Source organism: Buceros rhinoceros, unplaced genomic scaffold (assembly GCF_000710305.1).
Source record: "Buceros rhinoceros silvestris isolate BGI_N320 unplaced genomic scaffold, ASM71030v1 scaffold16430, whole genome shotgun sequence".
Taxonomy (NCBI): Eukaryota; Metazoa; Chordata; class Aves; order Bucerotiformes; family Bucerotidae; genus Buceros; species Buceros rhinoceros.
In genome coordinates, this window is record NW_010389172.1 from 5,290 (window position 1) to 22,333 (window position 17,044).

The following is a 17,044-nucleotide window of genomic DNA, read 5'->3' on the forward strand; positions in this document are numbered from 1 at the left end:
CCTACAATTACCCACAACCATGTATTTTTAAATATTTCCAGCCTATAAAAATTACTAATTTTTGCCACTTGTGTTTATCTGCATTTAGACTTTGATTTGGATAAATTAAGCTCTCAAGTGTTCCTTGCTTTATGAAACTCTGCATGTTGTACACTTCAACACAAATAAATGACTTCTACCATTAGAGGTTTAAATAATGTAATGTATTTCATGCTCAGCCTGAAGCTGGATTCCAATGAAGTTGCTAATGCACGTAATGATTAAGTGTAACTCAAATACTAACTGTGTTGTTGAAAACATGACAGGCAATAATTTGGTCTATTATATTCTGCCATTTAATTGCCTAGTACAGACATTCTCTGACACGTTATGAAGCAATGATTTACAATTATTCAAGCTGCAAAGGTCAGAAAGTGACATTATAATCATCTACACAGAGATCCCTTCTAATGCACAAAAACTAGGTAATACCGCACAAAAATAGTTTTACTAGAGTAGCAACTTTCTATTTAAGATTTTCCAAACTGCACAAGAATAAATAATTAATTTACATTACAGTACATTAAGGCATCCTTGAAAATATAATGTTTTTCCTGCTCCTAGCAATAAATTTATGAATAAGTCTTCTTTGCTTGCTAAAAGCAATCTTAAGAGCAGGCTTTCACCAGAAGTAGCCTGACATTAACAGTAATCAGTTAAAAAATCTGAAAATCTAAAAGATTATTTAGAACACAACACACAGGAGTACAGCCAATTCTTCTGATGCAGCTGGTCAAAGCACATTCTTATCTATAAAGGACGAAGATCTATTAGCCACTATACTCAATATAGGCGAGTATTTTTCTTTAGACATTCTCAAAGCAACCAGTGTCATTAAAATACTAAACTTTATACAGATTAAGATCTCTGAATTATTCTTAGCATTAACAACAGCAGCAAAAGTGAAGTTATTTCCATGCTTGGGACATTATAACTCTCCTCAAAGCCTTTATATATGAGGCTTCAAAAAAATAACCAGATTTAGCAAAAACTTATTCAGCAGAACATCTTATAGCATCTCCAGAATTAATTGGGAAAAGGAGTTTCAAATCAACTGGAGGACTGAGGAGCATAAAATAAAAAAGATTAATACCTCCATCCACCAACAGACCAAAACAAAGAAAAAAAAAAAAATCAACAATGACAACAAAAAACTCCAAACGAAAGAACTACCTCAGCAAAATACAGAAAAACTCCAAATCTTTTCCACCTCCTCCAAATTCCTTTGTGTATACAAATACTTACTTTTGTTCCATAAAACTGCTATATATGGAGCAAACCAAATAAAGACATTTCCACAAATGTCCTTTCACTTTTTAGGAAGGTAGCAAAAAACATTTATGTGCATGTTTTAAATACTGAAAACGTTCCTAAAAATCCAAACCTACCTTATACCCATCTTCCTCAGAAGATTTTTAAGAAGTCATAAAGGAGAGGGAAAAAAAAGAAGCAGCAGCCACTCTTACTTGAAACATGTAACTACATCCCCAAAAATTTTCCCTCTGACAGCAAAGGCAAGAAAAAGGCAAAGGAATAGTAGATGCATTTTTAAATCAAACGTTGCCTATAAATTCTGTTCAAAATCTCAAGTGCAGAACAATGCACTTTTTCATGTTCTACTTGAGGCATAAAATTTGAAAAGTGCATGATAAGCCTTTTCACTGCGTTTCGCCAGGCAAATGAAACAAAAATTTTAAATGCTGGGCAACCAAGATTTGCTCATCTAAGCCAGGGTAACAGCCAATTTCAGAGACAGACTTTCAAAAATTAAATTCAAATATGCAGCAGTTTGCTACCAGCAGAAAATAGATACTACCTCTGAAATAATGGGATATATTTTACAGCCATGGGTATGGAAAAGAAAACAATTAAGACACATCTGCGATAAGGAAATGAGTAGCAGACGGTTTATTCCAAATGTTAAAACATTAGCGGTGTCCAATTTCTGTGTCATGCAGTTTCTGCTGTGCAGCTGAAGAAAAACAAACCCTGAACTTCAATTAAAAAAAATAAAACACAGCAAAATTACTGCCTTTTTCAACAACTAAGTGAATTATATATTGTGTACGTTGTATCACGTAAATACGAGGATCATTTGGAAAACTGAGACACTGCAAACCCTTCCTAAAACAACAGCACAGATACAGTTTTTTACTGTTTCTTAAAGACAAAAATTTACAGATAATTTTGTCTTAAAAAAAAAAAAATAGTATTTGGAGGCCACACTACACCACAAAGTTGCACTGACATTTCACCTTTAAAAAGTGCCCAAGCAGGTTCAAAAGCTTTCGAAACACAATTTATCCTCACAACTAGCAGAGGGCTTATTACTATGAATCTAAAAGTCAGAGGATTGAATATTAACTACTGTAGAAAAGAAAACATAGTGCGGGACCTTCTGTTTGTGACAAAATTACAGAGTTAATGTTCCTGAAAGATCACTTCACCTTTTAAAGCATGATTTTTAAAAAGGTAAAATTTATAGCAATTAAAGCTAATGAAGAAATGCAGCATGAGCTGCTTATGTTCAGGAACTAATAGGTCCACTGAGCATTTCTAAGATTATTTAGCCATCAATGATAATGAATTGACATTGTCAGTGGTGTTAATGTACCAATGCTCTATAGTGCCACTAATCCGATAGCCAATCCCGGCAATTTTATTTTTTTTATGTTGCTACTTTATTTTTTTAACCTACACGCTACTCAAGCTCTTCAATTAAAATAACAGAAATACAGGCTATTACACCTTTTTCTCTTCTTCCACATTTAAGGATGGCATATGCATTTTTGGACTACGGTTCAAACTGCTCTGGTCATTCCTCCTTCAAATCCTGTTCAGTTCTTCAGGACTGTTAGCTTCAGTACAAAACTGTCTTTTCAATTAAGGCTGTGTTAATATGTAAGTCTTGTAATACATTTTTGGTGCACATTAAGTGAAACGTGATGATTATTGCAGCAGGTATACAAATCAGATTTTTGTGAGCAGAGAATATTGTGGTATATGTCTCTTCAGCTCATTGTTTTGCTGTGCCTAAATAGCACAGCTTCATGTTGTTGATGAAAATTAGAAACACAACGCTACACAAACCTGGAAAATTAGTACCTGCTTGGCTACCAGGTATGACATGTCAGCAACATACAGTAAGCAATCAGCCCAGCAAAGTGACTAACGTAATACAAGTCCACAGTTTAAATCATTTATACATTTTGTTCTCTCCCTTGAATAACCGTCATGAATTGCAACAGAGTTGTGTAATTTCTGAGACAGATTCTAAGAATATGCCAATCCTGAAGTGAAGGAATGAGTATTTGGAAAACAAAATGAGGCACTGTGCCAAATCCTAGTAATTTTAATTCTCTTTATAAAAGATAAAGTATTAGCTATTATGAGATTTTTTTACTTTTCCTCTTATGATAAAACATGGTTAAATAATACGACAATTTTTCAGTTTATGTTAAAAGGGAATTGAATAAAGAACCATTGTCAAGTTTGTTGACAACTTCTAAAGAACAGAGCTTAGCCTTAGCTAAACAGTTTGGTGGATCTGTAGTTGTTAACTATCTTCCGTGCCAAATTCTTGGCAATTCATATAGCAAAGATAGTAAATAAGATTTTTCAAACAGTAGAAAACAGCCTACCATGCATAATGTTCATTTTAAACATGCTGCAAAATACAGAGTGGCACAAGTTATTCTACTACTGATATTCAGTGGACTTAAGAATTAGGCTCATACATTTTTATTTCTTGTTTCAAGAAGTCGGCAATTAATTTCCTTAAGCGAGTGAAAACATCCAAAGTATCTCATAATGTTACATGCAAAATTATTTGAAAAACAGAGAGATGAATCAGTGAAAATCAGTCAGCTGCATCTTCAACTGAAGATTCCCTTGTCCTTTAAAATGTATAACTCGCTGTCCAGGAGTGGTTCGGTTTGCTAAGGCTAAAAAACCCCTCCCGCTGAATATTATCCCCACCATCGCAGCACCATTCCCGTGTGCACTGCATCATCTAATTGAACCTGTGCTGTGCTACACATTAGCCATAAGACTGCTAGAGCAGGTTACATAGGTTTGAGTAAAATGTTTTTATATGATGCATATATTAGTTAATTCCTCCAGCATAATAACATTAAAATATATTTTTAATCAGAACTAGGGTATTAAAATCCAACTTTGAATGTCCTATGATGTACCATATATGCCATGGCATTTTAAAACCTTTTAAACATTTCTGCTAAATTAATTAGTTTTGCATTAAGGAGTCTCAATGCCTCCTATTAAATGCAACACATTTGAAGGACAATTAAACATTATGAACGATCCTTCTGAGGAAATAACGATTAAGTAAAAAAGAAAAACAAGATTTTTGGGGGCCACAAACAAGAACACAAGCATACATACATAAAAGACTTCAATTTGTTTTTAAAGTCTTATCCCTGCAATATTTTAGATCCGTTTGTTTGAAAAATCAGTCTTCTGTTTTGTTTTCGTAAAGAATGAAAACCCTAATGGAGTCCAGGAATCTGTTAACGGTACTAAAATTATAACAGTATAGCAAAAGAAAAAACCCCACACAGTAAAGTCTATATTATATATTTTTTATGTCTTTAAATGGAATTTACAGTTCTCCCTGGCAATGTGAATGAACATCCTATAATTTAGTCAATTTACAGATTACAGGTTCAAATTGACCTTGTAGCCCATAAAATTGCTCATCTTCAGTGCAGGATTAGAAGTGGGAAAAGAATGTCATAACTGTATTTAAGGAATTTACCATAACAATGGAAAGGAGGATATGCATGCATAATTTTAGCCACTCTTGCTCACATCACAGTTTTCAATTCTGAAACAATGCATATCCTGCACTCTCCTCCTGGTTAACCATGGTGGAGACTGTTTCAATTTACTCACCCACAGATATGACACTTGTATTCCCTCATCCCAAGGTGCCTCTTGACATGGTTTCTGGCATCTCCAAGCTGAGCTGTTGCAAAGTGGCATATTTTGCACTTGAACGGCTTTGATCCTAAGTAAAATTTAGCATAAGATATGAGTTGAATTAGAATAATATATCACCCACGGTTAAAGAAATAAAAAATCCTGGGAAAAAAATAACCTTTCATAAAGACTATCCCACATTTAACCTGTTGGAGATTTTTGCCTAACAAAAAGAGTATCTCGTACATATATTTATAACTCTCGGGACACAGATGGTATGTACTATACATTGCTCATTAAAGTTTCCTTAAGTTCAAGATCAAGGAAACCACTCTTTTAACTTTTAATAATAATTTACTCTATTATTATTATTAAAAAAAACCACAAAATATTAAAAGGTGGTGGCAATACAGTAAGCAGATAACCTTTCAACAAGACAGCCAAAGTTGTTCTACACCTTTCCCCATTTCCAAATGCTGAAACTCAGGTAATCCTCTTAAAGTGGCTTCATACTGGTGTAAACTGCAAAATGTACTTGTTTTTTAAGCAAATGTATTTAAAGTCAAGTAATTTTACAGGTCTTCCAACTTTGAATAGATTTCACATTAGCACTGGTATTTCAGATTTGTTCTGTCACACACAGAAAATGATTCATCACCCAGCTATTGTAATGACATGCAATGTATGAATATACGGTGGATAAAATATTATGCCTTTATGACTGTTTTATGGTCAAGAATTTATGATTATTCTGCAAACCACAAGTATTGACATTTTGGCTATTATTTATTTCAAGAACAAACTTTAATATTAAATGTCTACTGCAGACCAAAGAACTCTGAAATTATTTCTCCAAGGAAGAAGTACCAGCCAATTTCTTGTATCACATCAGTTCAGCAAAATGTCAAATTATTTGTCTATCTTAATTAACAGTGATCCTCTCTCAAGGATGGAAAAAGTATTTTTTTTACTGAATTAGTTAAATTGGGCACGTGTTAATACACAGCAACACTGTTCTTGAGCATGCTGTAGCACTTTCCAATTTTCTGACCACTAAATTCTTAAATCAATAAATCAAAATATAGAATTGCAGTTAAAAGTACAATACGGTCACAGAGTCTCCATATTATGTTTAGTATATGCTTTGTGAAGTACTTCTTCCAATACAGTTAAGCATAATATGAAATATGTGTTCTTTAATAAATATACATAAAGAGCTCTCATAAGAAAAATGTTGCACTATATCATACTTGATCAATGAACCTTTCTGCTTTGCCCTTGAAAACAGAGTATCCTCCAAGAATCCACTGGTGAAACTGAGGATCTTGATAAAAAATTTTTAGAGTCTTAAATTTCAATTTAATTCCCAAAAGCTGACGAAAAATGAAGCATTTAATTTTAATCTTCTGACTGAAATAAAGAAGTCAACAGCACTAAGCACGGGCAGACAAGGTTGAATATTTCACAGTTCAATGACAGTGAAGCCAGATCTCTTAATACTTCCATTTCTACTGTTGGAGGTAGATGTAAAATATATTTAGCACCTGAATGGTTATATCTAGTCAGCTTTATATGTTTAAATAGCAAAAGCAGGTTGAGACTGCAGCTAACAGCAACCACGTTCTGTCAGTCGCACTGCAAAACCCAGTTCATTTAAATGATCCTGATAAAACTCATTTGATCATTAATTTGGTGACATTTCAAATCAACACTGCATTCTATACAGAGACCCATACAAACAATAAAAAAGCCTATATTTGAATTAAACAGTATTAAAAGTTGATGTTTTAACTTATGATCTTAAAGACCAATTGCACAATTAATAACATCAAGGCCACAGCTGGAGAGGATTTTTTTTAAAGCTGTCGGTGTTTGCACTGCTCTTTTTTTGTCACAGAATTCAAATACCACGTGGACTCAATCCTATGTTCCCTTAGTTTCTCTTCTACTGATTAAATTGTAAATTCGTTACTCATTCTGTTACTGCAGGTGTCCCACAGGGATTCAATCCTATGTTCCCTTAGTTTCTCTCCTACTGATTAAATTGTAAATTCGTTCCTCATTCTGTTACTGCAGGTGTCCCACAGGGCTTCCATACAAGACCTTTGCTATTTTCCATTTACATGACTCCTTTGTGAAGAACTCGAGTTCAGACCAATCGTAGCTACAGTGTGCTGACAGTACAGAAATGTATTATTCTGTTGACTGCTCTCATCCAAAAATCACTGAGGCCTTGCGGTTTTTTATTTATTTCTCAGATCCAGAACTGTTAACATCTCCATTTAAACTACATGAAAATTCAAGAGCTGGCAGGCTCCAGTCGGTACTTACCACCTGAAACAAAAGCAGTGCACCTCCCTTTGAGTCTGGGATGGAACAACCACAAAATTTTATACTTCAGATGAAGACATCAGACTAAGAGTTAAACTACTGGGGCTATCTGGAATAATGTTGAAGCATTTCTTAGCCATATTTATGTTATCACAACTTTAATGGTTCTCATATGCTGTGTTAAATGTTATACTTTGGATAAACTGGATTCACGGTTGGCTTTTAGTTCACAGAAAAATACTTTCAATATAGCATGTTTCCAACCAAATGACTTTAAAATAAAATAAGCCACAGAATTACTCTATCCACAAGTTATGGCATGGAAACAATGCGTACATTTTCTTATGGTAGCAGTAAACAATAAGGCTCTTTACAAGACAACTGGGAAAAAACCCCACCAAACTGCATGTAAGAGCTCAGGTCAGACAGACAGAAACCATGCTACTGTTTTACGAAAAAGACTGGAGTTCACAGTCCTTATTTTACATTAAGACAACAGAGACCCAAAACTATATGAAAAATGCACTGCCTCAGCTTTAAGCCAGCCAAGGCAACATGACCTGCACCTGCAGGCATAGCTGTGTCCCAATGCAGGCACGGTGCAAAGTGAGCAGAACTGCATGAAATATCCTCATACCATTCCTCCTACGTTTGGGACGTAAAGGAGTCTTACGGGGAGTAAGATTGAGCAAACCTTCCATGAACTGAGAAATCTGATGAGAAATGAAACAAAGATGACGTGTTTGCCGGTGATTTTTCCTCAGATGTTGATTGTTAATTAAGTTTGTGGGACCTCCATCAATTGTGAACTAAAAAGTGTTCCACCTCTACTACTCCTTTTATTTTTCTTTACACTTCCTCATTTTCACTTGTCAACATGTGATGGACTTACTTGTTATCTCCTCTCTAGCAAAGCCTCCCTTTCATTTGCAATGTGAAAATCTCCTCCACTATTTAACAGGATTTTGAAACATTATTTTTCTATTAATGGAAATCATTAGTTGCATCTTTCTACAAATGCCCCACACCCAAACCATCCTCAATTACTCAATTAAAAAAAAAGGCAAGGAGTCGGATATGGTTACACTTACATCCATATATAAACGTACATATACACCTCTGGATGCTAAAGAAAGATTTTTTACAAAGCACATAATCAGAACAATAAATGGGGAAAAGTGCAGCTCTGCTCCTATCATGCGCTCGGTGTTATCCTGGAACAGAGGAGAAGCTGGCAAGGCTGTACTTTGCCTCACCACTGTTACCAGCCAGTGTACATACAGCTGGTGGAGTAGGTCAGTGCCTTCTGCCACCACTCCCAGTAACCCCAAAATATTTCTTATTCAGCTGCATCCATTGTGGTACAGAATGGAAGAAAAGCTTCTTCCAAAGCTTCTTCCAAAGGAAATCACAAATATGAAAATGTGGATTGGAATAGAAAGCCTTCTTCCCATTAACTATTAATAAAAGTCTCTGCATTACTATTTATGTGTATAAGCAAAGTGTAAGAAAAGCACTTCATTTAAAGGTGCCATGAGAAAGAGGGCAGATAAAACTCCGTTCCCTAACCCTCCTAAACTTCCCCTGCATGCACCACCAAAAAATTAGGTGCGAAACAAAATGCATTCTTTTACTGCTCTGCATATCTAGGGCCATCCAAAAGCACAATAAAAATGTACTTCATGATGAGACCTACACACCAGATGTTAAAAAGTACACTAACTTTTACTAAATGTTACAATCAATGATGTAACTTATGTAAGTAGGGTTGCTTTGTCATATATTGATAGTTACCTCACTTTCACATCCACATTAACTTGATTTTAAATGCAATTAATACATATAGTCAAGGAAGACTAATGGACTACATTCTGCACTTAACCTGGTGGACATTTTCAAATGGCACAAGTGACCAGTGCAAACCTATTTTGCATTGTAAACGACTAAATAAATCTTAATGGATTAAGAATGATCAGCTATCAACACACAAGGGAAATTAAGTGCTGAAATGCCTACATTGATTATTTTAAATTATTAGCCTTACTCTGTTCTTGAATTTGTATGCTTTTAGTGAGCTTTAACACATTTACAAGACTTATTGACTATAATTACAAGAGAATTCAAGTAATGGACACATCAATTATAAGCAACATGTCTTGACCAGACAGTTGCATAAAGAATTCTAAAGAGAGCTCCATTAGCATCCTCCCCCTTAGTTTTATTCAGTTTTATCTGCCGTAAGAGGGCATATTAAGGGCTGATACGGCTGTTCTGACCATGTGAACACAAGCGTCCCTCTAAAGACTTAACACCCCATTCGAAGTTGGGCATTAGCCGAAGCGATACAGATAACGACGTTATTGACAGGATAGAAGTAATGCTGAAAGCAGTAAGCGTGAGAGTGCTGGGCACACGTGAACACTGCAGTTATAGTAAAATACTTTGAAAGGTTTGAAATACAGTGTCTGTGTTCCCCAAGATTAATTTTAAACTTTGTTGTCCAGTCACGCCCTTGCCTTTTCATAAAAAACCCTACAAAATTATTTTAGGATTATGGCAGGAATTACCATTCTTGTATGTTTCTTTTTTTTACCTTTTTGTTCTCTTCCTTGTAACCATGCACTAAGTTTCAAATACTGCATGAATTTAAACTATAGCTTCCACAATAAGCCATTATTTAAAAGTACAGTAAAATAAACCTTACAGTTTTAATGAAAATATGTTCATTGAAATGTGAATTTATTATTCAAATCCACTCATAAATTCAACCATGGAGACACCACTTGTCTAAGCAGAGCTCAGTGATTTAGAAAAGCTGTCTATTTAAAATAAAGAATGTATGGCAGGTTTATAGAAACATCGCAGTGAATTTTTACATAAATTTAGAACTGCAGCTTATGCATTTTTCTACAAAAATGTTTTTAAATTTTCCACTTAAAATTAAACATAAAACTGAATTGAAAGGGTGATCAGCACAGAAACTAAATCAGATGCTGCATCCCCGTGCATCACAGCAGCTTTATGCACTACCTTCCAAAACGGCTGACCAGTTCCGGTTCCCATAACTTCTTTGTACAACCACCTCTTGCCGTTTTGCTGGTATTTATTTAGGAATGATGTAATATCAAGCCTCTCCTGAAGCATTATGTAATGCTGAAAGTGTAACGGGATTGAAAATAAACAATTTGGATATTAAACAACTGCAAGGAAGAGGAAGTTTGAAAGAACAGCTAATTGTTCTCTCAGAACACCACTGCTTCATTATATAAATTTAAGAACCAATTAATGGTTACAATTTAGATTAAAGGGAAGGAAATCTCTCTACATGAAACAAAAAGCAGAAAGATGACTGCGCTTACATTTTCTGCCCTTTGATCACTGTTATTTTCATACCCCTTTAGGTAATTTTGAATTTCATCAGGGGCTCATCAGGCGACACGAATGCCCGTTCCTACGAAATGTTAAAGAGATTAACAGCAGAGAAAGACCACTGGTATCATTCACTCTGTCTGAAAGAGACCCCTTGCAAAGAGAGTGTTTCCATACCTGTATGGGTACGGATGTGAGCTAGGAAGGCCATGGAATTGCTACTTCTACACATCTTCCCACAATACTTGCAGACATTGCCTTGGTTTTCTTCCCTCTCCCTGTTTATTTGCTCAGTGTCTTCCATAATGTACTTATTCACCTCCCGCAACAGCTCTTCGTGTTGCTCCTTGATGTGGAGGAACAAGCTCTGCTCCGAATCGAAGGGCTCCGTGCACTTCACACACTTAAAGGTAGCACCTCCTTCGGGCAGCTCCTCCACGCTTGCCTGCTCGTTTCGCACGTGCCCGGCACTGGCCAAGTGCTGGTGAAGGTTGCTCTCTGTGTAAAATGATTTTCCACAGAGTAAGCAATGAAAATGTTTTTCTTTTGAAGGATGTTTCATGGCTATGTGAACATTTAGTCCGCTCAAACCATCTGCCAGAAAACCACAGTCGTCGCAGCGAATACGTGTTGATTCCCCAAGGGAAATTCCTTCTGACTTCTTCTTTTTCCCACCGCTTGGTGAAGGCTCTGCTTTCACCGTGAGCTCACCAGCTTTCACTCCACCTGACATCTGTCCGTCAGCAGAATGGTCAGTGGCCACCCCCATGAGGCTTTTTAACTTCACTATAGAAGAATCAAACTTGCCAGCATTTTGCATTGCCTTCCCTTTATCATCAGCGCTGATAACTGTTCCTAAAGCCTCATTACTACTTTCTTGCATGCCCTCAGCTGTTGAGCCATCTGCCTCCCACACACTGTTATTTATAGTTACTTCTGCTTCATGTTGTGCTTCCATAAGGGCTTCTTCCTCCTCCCCAGTAGGATCCTCTTTGAAACTTCTGTCACCCTCTAAACTGTGTGTATTTTGGACCGTTTCTCCAATGTCTCCAGCAAAATTTGATTGCCCTACTGCACTACTTGTTTCTGGAAGAGTTAGCATAAGTGGATCATTTTTATTCGGTGATATTTTTTTGAAAATGTCTGTGTTTCTGCATTCTACCTCACGGTCTTCTCTATTTGCTTCCAAGCTTTCCTCACCTTTTCCTGAATTCAAGTTTGTGCTGCTTGATCTATTTTGATTTTCTGCAGTGCAATCATCGTACGAGTTGAGCAGCTCCTGACCGCTTCTACCTTTCTGCAACTCACAAGTAACCAGTTCTTTAACTGATGATTCCTTGTCCAGCTTAACAACTCTGTCTTGCTGGGGAGTTTGCTGGAATCCTTCACAAAAAGGCGGTTCTGCTCCATTTTTAGACGCCTCTTCAAATTCTCCTTCTACTGCATTTTGGGAACTGCTGCCTTTAGGCGTTCCTGGAGATGCACTTTCATCTAGGACAGTACAGTCAGTTAAACTTTCACTCACACGATCACCTTCTGCTTCATCACTGGCACATTTTGTTTCACCAACACCAGTTTTCAATTCTCCTGCACTGTGACGGTGCTTCTCTTGAGACAAAGCAGTGCTGCCTTTGGTGATATTCGCTGGGTTTGCCTCCTCCCCAGAAGAATAAATGTAAGATTCTCTTCTAATTTTATGTTTCTCTGTTGCGGCATGCCTAATCATCTCTCTGCGAGTAACAGCATAGTAGTCACAAGCCATGCAGTAGTATTCAAATTGTTTTGTATGTTTTCGCTTCACATGCAGCTCTAAAGAAGAAGAAGAATGAGCAATGAAGCTGCAGTGTACACACTTGTTGTCATTTGCACCCACTGCTCTTCTCTGGAAGGATGGGTCACCATCTTGAGTAACCCCTGCTGGTTCCACAGGTATATGTTGGTTTATATTTGGTGGATTGCTAGTGCGCTCCACATCTGGCAGCCTACTGGCACTTACAACTTTTAGCTCAGCATCTCCTTGCTCAACTTCCTGATTGTCTAAGACAGAATTTTCCAAATCTGATGACGGGCTGCCATCCTCAGCATGTTCACACAAGGCAGCCATGGGGCTGTTAACCTTCTTGTTCATGGATTCCAAACTGCCTCCTTCAGGGCTAACAATGATCTCCGAGTTCTGTTTTCCACATCCTTCCACTTCAACACGACTTTTGTGTTTTTTGGTTGCGCAGTGGCGTTCCATATCTCCCTTGGTTACTGTATAATAATTGCAAACCTTACACAAATAGCTGTACTGATGACTGTGCTTTCGTCTGATGTGAACAGTCAAATTTGTAACACTAGAGGCCAAAAGACCACAATGGGTACACCTCCTAGAAGTACTGCCTTTGGGTTTCTCTCTTTTGGGTGCGTTAGCTAAAACCAATTCATTTTCACCAATCCTTTGACCAAGTGGAACAAGTTCCTTATTTGTCGGTATGTTTTCCACAGAAGAGGATGAAACGTGTATAATTTCTTTATCTAACTCTATATTCCCACTAACAGAAATGGAAGGATCCACCACTGTTTTAATACCACCAGCACCAACACAAACCTTTTCAATACACTCTTCAAAGCGTAGTCCAATGTTGTTTTTCTTGGCGTTTTCCAGGTGCTTGCTTCTTTTGATATGCTTCTCCATTCCTTCCTTACTGAGTGAGTAGAGATTACATGCTTTGCAAAGGAAGTGAAACTCCTGTGCATGTCGGAGTTTTATGTGCCTTGTAAGAACCGTGGAAGATCTTGTCTTATAGAAACACTTTTTACATTGAAATTGGGTTTTATTCAGAACAGAATGCCTTAGTTCGTTTCTATGATTTATGACAGAAGAGTCTGGAGGTTTTGCTTTCACTGGTACTTCCAATTCCTTTGCAAGGTTTTGGCTATTGCTCGATACTGAGTCAGCATAATTTACCACTTGCGAGGTCCTATCACTGTTACTCGGTGGAGTAGCTTGCTGTAATAACGAACCATTATGTTTCTCATTTTTTTGATGATTTAACAGCTCTTCTTCCACTTGAAAAAAAAGAATGCAAGTTGGACAGCTATGGGGCATATTATGTGCTTCACTCATATGGCTTTGAAGGCTGATCACATTCAAGGTGGTAAATGAACAGAGCTGACAATTAAAGCTACAACCGCCCATCTCGTGTTTACTGTCCTGACAGTGCTGCTTCATGTCTTCCCTGACTCCAGAGGAGTAACTACACGTCTGACAATGTAACTGGATCCTTTTTGTATGAAGCTCTGCAACATGAATTTCCAAACTTTTTCTGTTCTGAAAGACATGGCCACAATCCATGCAGGTATGAAGAACACCAGAATCAGCAGTAAGTTTAACGTCAGAATCGTTAGTATCTGTAGTGCTGGCAGAAAGGGCATGCGGCTGATCTTCAGTAAGATCCTGTATTTCTGAAGTAGTATTACAATTACTTCGAGCATCTGTTTCTAATTCTGTATGTGACACGGGGCTTAAATCATCAGGTTTAAGCTGTGTGCTGGAGATACGCTTCATGTGTACTCTCTGGGTTTCAGACTTGCCTCTCTTACTATGACCCAACACATTGTACCTTCTTTTAACCTGCCTTTTTAATCTAAAAGACCTACTCTGTCCAAATGAAGACCTTAACAAGACAATGTTTCTTTTACGTTTTGGTCGATCAAATCTGCTTGACATGTTTAAACTGCTAACTCGCTTTTTGGTAGTTGGAGGGAGTTCTGTTTCCTGAAGGGTATTTTGTGAGGGTCCTGATATTTCTAGTTTTTCGGTACAGACTTCAGAATTTCCTTCTACACTGGAAGAAAGCAATGTTTCTTCTGTCATAGTATCTGTTTTTTCAGAGGGAACATCTGAAGATGGTATCATTTCAACGAGTTCAATGCCATCATTTTGTTTAGACAAGCATACTTTTGAGCCCTTCAGTGCACTGCAAACACTTAATTCTTTTGCATCAGCAGTTCTTGCCCTTAATTTACTGGTCCCAGGTTTTGCTCTGACTTTCCTCTCTTTGGTTGCAGCAGTTTGTGGTTTTTTAAAGGATTTTTTTGTCAATATCTGTACAAATCGTCCCTGTGCAGCAAGATTTTGGCGTCGGAGGTGCGTCTTGCCAAGGAAATGAGAATTTAGGAGATTTTCCTCAGCACTCTGAAAACCACAAAGATCACAACAAAATATCCTGGATTTCTCATGATCTTGCTTAACATGCATATGTAATGTTGAACCACATTCAGCTGTGCCACTACAGTGAGGACATGTTTGCTCTTTCGACTGTTGAGTGGGGCTTTCTCGTTTATGTTTTTCCATATCAGAGCAGGAAGGTAAACACTGATCAGTCATCTTGCCTTTAAGATCTTTGTCTATGTTTCCAGCTGTACAGCCAACACTGACTTCTCCTGAAGAAGATAACTTATCAGAAACAGCAGCTGGCACTTCTTGTGAATGTTTATTTTCCTTATGAATTTTCAGTATGGCACCATCGGCGCATTTGAAATCACAATGCAGGCACAGGAAATTTGAATTAAATATGTCATCACCAAGACAACTGGTGACTCCGTCCTTCTTCACAGCTTCAGCTACCATACTACCTGCTTCTCCAGCTACCACTCTGTGCAGTTTTCTTTCACTATCTCTCACGTCTTCTGAAGAAACTCGCTTTCTTTTTCTGGAGACATTTTCAGGTTTGTCTGCTTCAACAACATCCAGCTTTGGTGATCCTGACAGTGCCCTTTTGTTTGTGCCATTCTCTTTTCTTTTCTTTTCAAGGTCCCTGAACACTTCATCTGATATAAGCCTTGTTTTCTGATGAGACAGAGAGTCACATTCAGCATTTTCTCCTGATGTATTTCTCCGGGATTCTTCTGTCAACACAGTTTGTAAACTCTCATCAACATCATCTCTCTTCTTACTTTCATCCCCATCCATTCTTAAGTGATATTATCAGCTGTAGAACATTTGGCTTGATACCTATAAAACAAGAGAGTTATTGTTAGTCTTTTATGCACAACTAGAAGTTAAAAGACTCAAGTAAAAAAAAAAGCAATATAGCAAAATAAAATCATATCCAGAAGACAGACACCAATGGAAGATTAAGAGGTTACATTTTCAGCATGGTGCCTAAACTTATGACATCTAAAAATCAAACCAACTTCTAGGCACTTGCTTACAGAGCTGTCACTGTGATGAGCACCACATGAGTGAGCACTTGCTTGAGTAGTTTTTGTGTAATCAAGGAATTTACTGCATGCTTAAACTGGAGCAGACGAGGCCAACCTGTGTTTCTGGAAGCATATTTAGGAGACAAAACACTAACATTTTTCAGGGAACCAGCCACACGATGGTCAACTTTTCCTGAACTAGGAATCAAGGTTCCCAAATTTAAAAGCTTCAAGGAGGAAGTGACCATGACTGCAACAACAAGCAAAACAAAGCCAACAGAAATGTTAAACTTTTTAAGTTTTCTTAAAGCTTTCTTTCCTTCTTCTGCTTTGACTAACTGCTAGAGAAGGCAAACTCAAACAGAGCCATGTGCTAAAAGAATATGCCACAAGTGTAAATCTCCACCATTCCTAAAGTATCCTCTAAAACTTCATTTCCCGATGGTAGGCAGGGGGGAGTCATGAAATAGCACTGCAGAGGAGAGCAGCAACTTTGAACGCCAGCACAAACTCTAAAGGTCCAAATCCCGTTACCAAAAGCTTTTACTCAGCTGCCCAGTGTGACCTCCCCCTGCTCCCAAAAAGATGTCACCACTAGAAAACTGATGCTACCAACACAGTGTATAAGAGAGATGGGGGTGGGAAATCAAATCTTGACATTTATTACCTTTTCACTTTGATACGAAGCAATTGAGAATTGAAAATGCATTTCATTTCAACAGATAATTAAATACTAAATGTTTATCTATGCGATTTACACTATGATTTAAACATTGATTTGCTGCAGATCCAAGTATCCAGTTTTTTGTTCATTTACCCATTGAATAGGCCATGACCACAATTGTAAGCACTTCTTGACAAGATTAAGTAATTGCAATGTTGATACAGACAATGGAGGGTACAAAAAAACCTATTAAAGTACATGCTAAAAAAATTAAAATTATGCTTATTATGATTCTTTCTAAACTGGGGCAAAGTATCAAATCAGATGGATTTATTAACCATGGAAGTAAAAAAAATGCTTTTCTGTTTAGTAATTATTTATGGAAGGCCTATAAGGAACTTAGTGCACAGTAGCTGCCTACATTGAACAGTTTTTCACTCTAGGTCTCTCACAAGCTAAAATACCGACCAAAGTAACACCAAGCTAGCTATACCTAAATAACAGAATAAC

At 37.2% G+C, this 17,044-nt stretch overlaps 1 protein-coding gene across 1 annotated transcript; it reads right to left on the reverse strand.

Annotated features, from left to right (window-relative positions):
* Positions 1–4,949: 4,949 nt before the first annotated feature.
* Positions 4,950–15,637, reverse strand: ZNF407 (zinc finger protein 407). The gene is made up of 2 exons (XM_010133320.1): positions 10,858–15,637; positions 4,950–5,068 (listed from the first exon to the last, which is right to left on the reverse strand). Exons 1-2 carry the CDS (start codon positions 15,635–15,637, stop codon positions 4,950–4,952), a joined length of 4,899 nt encoding a protein of 1,632 aa, XP_010131622.1.
* Positions 15,638–17,044: the final 1,407 nt, after the last annotated feature.

Bases quoted from the DNA above. Each gene is read 5' to 3' on its own strand.
- ZNF407 (XM_010133320.1), bottom strand. From the start codon at position 15,637: ATGGATGGGGATGAAAGTAAGAAGAGAGATGATGTTGATGAGAGTTTA. The intron at 5,069-10,857 runs GTATGGAAACAC...AATTTTACTTAG, and splicing joins TCACATCCGTACCCATACAG to GATCAAAGCCGTTCAAGTGC.